At 34.4% G+C, this 6,009-nt stretch overlaps 1 protein-coding gene across 1 annotated transcript in view; it reads left to right on the top strand.

Annotated features, from left to right (window-relative positions):
- The window catches only part of SLC6A15 (solute carrier family 6 (neutral amino acid transporter), member 15), a 56,755-nt gene that overhangs the window by 19,602 nt on the left and 31,144 nt on the right, over positions 1-6,009 (top strand). Inside the window, exon 2 of the mRNA XM_010832033.1 lies at positions 4,273-4,765. Within this exon, the coding sequence (XP_010830335.1) occupies positions 4,477-4,765 (289 nt within the window). The 5' untranslated portion in view covers positions 4,273-4,476. The remainder of the gene's footprint in view (positions 1-4,272; positions 4,766-6,009) is intronic.

The following is a 6,009-nucleotide window of genomic DNA, read 5'->3' as shown; positions in this document are numbered from 1 at the left end:
AATATCCTGGGAGGTGGGTCATAGAGGATCCTGCTGTGATGTATGTCAGAGAGTGTTTTGCCTATGTTCCTATACACTAATAATGCGAAAACAGAAAGAGAAATTAAGGAAACAATTCCATTCACCATTGCAACGGAAAGAATAAAATACTTAGGAATATATCTACCTAAAGAAACTAAAGACCTATACATAGAAAACTATAAAACACTGGTGAAAGAAATCAAAGAGGACACTAATAGATGGAGAAATATACCATGTTCATGGATTGAAAGAATCAATATAGTGAAAATGAGTATACTACCCAAAGCAATTTATAGATTCAATGCAATCCCTATCAAGCTACCAATAGTATTCTTCACAGAGCTAGAACAAATAATTTCACAATTTGTGTGGAAATACAAAAAACCTCGAATAGCCAAAGCGATCTTGAGAAAGAAGAATGGAACTGGAGGAATCAACCTACCTGACTTCAGGCTCTACTACAAAGCCACAGTTATCAAGACAGTATGGTACTGGCACAAAGACAGAAATATAGATCAATGGAACAAAATAGAAAGCCCAGAGATAAATCCACGCACATATGGACACCTTATCTTTGACAAAGGAGGCAAGAATATACAATGGATTAAAGACAATCTCTTTAACAAGTGGTGCTGGGAAATCTGGTCAACCACTTGTAAAAGAATGAAACTAGAACACTTTCTAACACCATACACAAAAATAAACTCAAAATGGATTAAAGATCTAAACGTAAGACCAGAAACTATAAAACTCCTAGAGGAGAACATAAGCAAAACACTCTCTGACCCAATTCTTGACTATCCGTTGCTCCATTGTAGATAGGAGGCTCTTACCTGGTAATGATGACAGCTAATGCAGCTGCTTGGTACCAACAAAGAGCAGTCCTGACAGCTTGTTGGCCAGGTGACTCTCACAGGAGTGGATAATGCTAACGTGGTAGAGACTGTGCAGTTACTTGATTCTGATTATCCTACTTCTCATGTGACCTGTAGGATACCACTACTTTATCATTCACTACTTCATGTCCTTCCTGGACATTCCTGTTTTGAAGCAACAGTGATACACTTTTGGAGATAACCAATTATATTTTCAAATCTTCACCTATGCCATACTTTTAAGTTCTTCAGGCAAGCATAAAAGTTTTCTCTTTCAGAAAAGTTGGGTCTTAAAATTTTGAAATTTATTTGACTTACAAATTGTTGTCTCATATACTGAGTTTTTATAAGTCCACTCAGAAACCCAATTTATATTTTTTGACTATATGCAGCCTCTGTATGAGAAAGGAATGCCTCTGACTCAGTAAATATAGGGCCTTGGGGTGAAAGGCAAAAAAAAAAAAAAAACAAAACTGAAACCAAATGTGTAATAATGCAAAATACTTGTTTATACAATGTAATTGGCCATACTTTAAGTTCATATAGTTGACAGAGTTAAACATTAAGAATGTGAGATTGGTAAGATTAAGTCATTCTCCAAGGAGACATTATGGCCTATTGAAGAAGAGATATACTTTCCCCCAAAAAAACCTCACTTGTTATTGTGGAAGTTTCAATGTTAACTGCAACCCCACCCCATATTATCCTATAGTGATCCCCATCCCATATTATCCTGTAGCAGTCCCTAAGAGAAGGAGGTGGGTAAGAAACAGTGAGAAAAGAGAGTATAAATTATTTCACTTGTGACATTATTAATGTACGATCACTTTTGATTTTGCTTATAATAGAAAAGGAACTATAAATGCATGCAAATAGATATATAATATTCCTTTTTAAGTTTTAAATTTTATAAACTTTGCCTGAGATTATTGCATTATAAATCTGTATATGTAGTTAAGTATATTTTAGGAATTTAAAATATAAAATTGCATTTAAATTTTGTTTCCGTTAGACACTGATTTTTTTCATAGAAAATATGAACTTTGGGTTGTTGTATAGGAATTTTGAAATTAAACTTTGCCAGAAGATTTACTATGTAAAGCTGGTATGATTATCTGTTGGGCCATTTCCTTCTCCAGGGGATCTTCCTGACCCAGGGATCGAACTCAGGTCTCCTGCATTGTAGGCAGATGCTTTTACCCTCTGAGCCACCAGGGAAGCCCATGTAAAAAACATGCAACAGTGTCTAAATATGTTTTCTTTTTTTTTTTTTTTTTCCTGCTAGAAGAAATACAATTCTGAGATAACTGATTTGGGGGAGACTCATGAGTAATACTTTTTAAATTTGTTTTCTTTATGAAGAAGAGTTTTAATATAATAGTACTTTAAACTTCAATACATTCCTTTCCTTTCTATTTTATGGAAAAAAGCAAAAGGAATAACAAGTACATGTTTACTGAGGAAACTAAATTGAGTCATATAACTGTGAGAAGTTATATAACTAAGTAAAAAGGTTAGGACACAACTCCAAACTTGTCAAATTAAAACAAATACCCTTATCCTTGTATCAGTAAAGTTATTATGCTAACGGTTTATCATTAGATGATCCAAAAAATGTAGACAGTTAGACAATTTATGTCTCACAAATAGCACTTTGTTATGTCAGGTTGTCTTCTTCCAGCAAAAATTATTTGGAAACAGCTTTTTTCAGCTTTTCAATGATTATATGTTTTCATTTATTGAACTAATATTTACTGAACTTTAGAGGGAAATAATGCAAATTAAACAGGCATAATCCCTAACTTCACGAAACTGTTTCCTTATTCAAACCTTGTTAGCCTCTTTAAAATAGTTAACTTTAGAAGTTTTTCACTTATTCTAGAGATGTTTCTATTATTCACAATATTTGGGGAATGCTTCTTCTTCAAGAATTTTCTTCACAGTCTTTCTCTTATTATTCACCAAGTCCTAAATTAGTGTTTTTCCTTGAGGTACACATTTTAATTTTGTAATCAATGAAACACCTCCAAATCTTAAAATGACAAATAGATGATCAAGTTAAAGAATTTTTTTTTTTCTATTGGTGACCCAGTACTCTTTTTATTAAGGTTGTAAGATAAAGTATGACAGAATGTTTTTCGGACTTTTTCAATGTAAACCTAACAGCAGTTCCATTAAAGAATTCCATTCTTTTTCTATCAGTGAATGGCAGAATTCTTTTGGATATTATTTTTCAAGCTTCCTGATCTAGTTTTGATGAGAAACTCTTATACATTTAGTTACTTTTGAAAACAGATAATTTCACACTGGTCAGAATGGCTACCATCAAAAAGTCTATAAATAAGTTCTGGAGAGGGAGTAGAAAAATGGGAACTTTTATACACTGTTGGTGGGAATTTGTACAGCCACTATGGAAAACAGTATCAACATTCCTTTGAAAAACTGAAAAAGAGAACTACCATATGATCCAGCAATTCCACTTGTAGGTATATATTTGGAAAAATGGAAAACTCTACTTCAAAAGGATGCATAAACCCCACTGTTCAATGCAGTACTGTCTACAATAGCTAAGACAGGGAGGCAGCCCATCAGCAGGCAATTGGCTTATGAAGATGTGGTGTACACACACACACACACACACACACACACACACATACATACACACAAAGGAATATTACTCAGCCATAAAAAGAATAAAATATTGCCATTTGTAGCAAGATGGATGGACCTAGAGAATATTATGTTTAGTGAAGTAAGACAAAGAAAGACAAATACCAAATGATATCACTTATATGTGGAATCTGAAAAATAACACAAATGAATACAAAACAGAAACAGGCTCAAAAACATAGAAAACAAACTTATCCGCTACCAAAGGGTGTTTAAGAGAGGAAAGGAGAAATTTCCCTTCCTTCAATATATCGCTTAACAACTTTTCCCTTAATAGCAAATGAATGAGTAGATGAATATGCTAACAAAAGAAATTCTATATAAGACAAATTTACAGGGATAGCATGCAATTGTTTATGTAATTTTATAAGTACTTTATTCAGAGAGGGAAGAAGGAATTAAGAAAAGGTTTCAAAATTCTACTTACAAATGAACTGAGTATACATTATGCAATGGGGTATATCTGAGGTTGAAGTAGATTTTTGCAAGAAGGAAGAAGTTAGCTAAAAGAAAATGTGTGTGAAGCTCTTGTGTACTTTACAATTCTTATACTTCTGTGAATATTAAGCTCTGAAAGGTCAAGAACAAGCATATATTTTATACTATGCAGAAAGAGTTTGCATCGCAAAAACTAAGAAGACGAAGTCTTTGTATTTTAAATATTTTTCTCATTAAATATTATTTTTTTCAACTTAAAATTTTACAGGTACCTACAGAATATTGAACAAACAGATCCAAGATCCATAAGACTTTATCACCTTGAATCAAAGATTTCTTTGATATCCTCCTCCAACTTTTATTCGTATCAACTAACATATTTTTAGTTGATTTAAGAATTTAAGAATTAAGAAGTTTGCCAAAAGGAAAGTAAAAAAAAAAAACAAAAAACTACTACTACCCACACTTTCCAATGCCGAAGAATAGCAAGGTGGTAAAAAGAGAATTAGACGATGAGGTTATTGAGTCTGTCAAAGACCTTCTTTCCAATGAAGACTCAGCTGATGATGCTTTTAAGAAGAGTGAACTAATTGTTGATGTCCCAGAAGAGAAAGACACAGATGTTGTAGAAAGATCTGAAGTCAAAGATGCAAGACCGGCTTGGAACAGCAAGCTACAATATATCCTGGCCCAGGTTGGATTTTCTGTAGGATTAGGGAATGTGTGGCGGTTCCCATACCTCTGTCAGAAGAACGGGGGCGGTAAGTTTCTGTTTTCTGCCTTTTATGTGTGTTGTTTTTTTTTTTTTTTTTTTTTGAGTGATACATTGCTGAGTAAATTGCAGTTGATTATGTCAAATAGCAATCATTGTTGCTGCAGTCTCAGTATTTTAGAAGCTATGAATTTCATTGTAAATCCAGGGAGACGCCTTTGTTGAAAGTGAGTTAAGCTTTGTTTTCAGATTAGGTTTCCATAGGAGCCGATGACTTGCTATGAACACACAAGGATTGCTTGAGGTCATAGTCTCAAATTCTTTCTGTGGATCCTGTTAACATCTCAAAATTACTGCCTTTTCTAACCAGTGTTCCATTCCTTGTTCCTCTCAGTTACTCACTTTGGAGAAAATCCTCGAGTTTCTGATACAAAAGATATTGGTGAACAAGAGAGAGAATGTTCTATCCACAATGTATTAACTCTGAGTTTTAAGTTGTTTCATTCTTGAATGAAACAAAGTTACATATAATTTAGAATGATTATAGTCTTCGGTTGCCAACCAGAACTTTGTAGATTCCAGTAGAAGGAATTTAACCAGATAATTAATATAATACCAGATAGTCTTCATCTGTAGATATCAGCACCCTTAAGATGCTGTAAAGAAATTAACATTTTTGATTTCAAGCAAATTATCTCCATCAGCATATTTAGCTATTTGTATTTGTGCATATAATTGCAAGGGTTATTTAGTGAAAACTGTCTTAAAATCAAGAAAATAAAAACATATACAAAAGAATAGATAGTTCCTATAGGATACAGGCTCAATAGTACACTTGAGTAAAACTGAACATTACCTAACATTCAGTTCAGTTCAGTTCAGTTCAGTCACTCAGTCCTGTCCAACTCTTTGCGACCCCATGAATCGCAGCACGCCAGGCCTCCCTGTCCATCACCAACTCCCGGAGTTCACTCAGACTCACGTCCATCGAGTCAGTGATGCCATCCAGTCATCTTATCCTCTGTCATCCCCTTCTCCTCCTGCCCCCAATCCCTCCCAGCATCAGAGTCTTTTCCAATGAGTCAACTCTTCTCATGAGGTGGCCAAACTACTGGAGTTTCAGCTTTAGCATCATTCCTTCCAAAGAAATCCCAGGGCTGATCTCCTTCAGAATGGACTGGTTGGATCTCCTTGCAGTCCAAGGGACTCTCAAGAGTCTTCTCCAACACCACAGTTCAAAAGCATCAATTTTTTGGCACTCAGCTTTCTTCACAGTCCAACTCTCACATCCAT

Source organism: Bison bison, unplaced genomic scaffold, assembly GCF_000754665.1.
Source record: "Bison bison bison isolate TAMUID 2011002044 unplaced genomic scaffold, Bison_UMD1.0 scf7180017864535, whole genome shotgun sequence".
Classification (NCBI taxonomy): Eukaryota; Metazoa; Chordata; class Mammalia; order Artiodactyla; family Bovidae; genus Bison; species Bison bison.
This window is presented reverse-complemented; position numbering and strand designations above follow the sequence as displayed.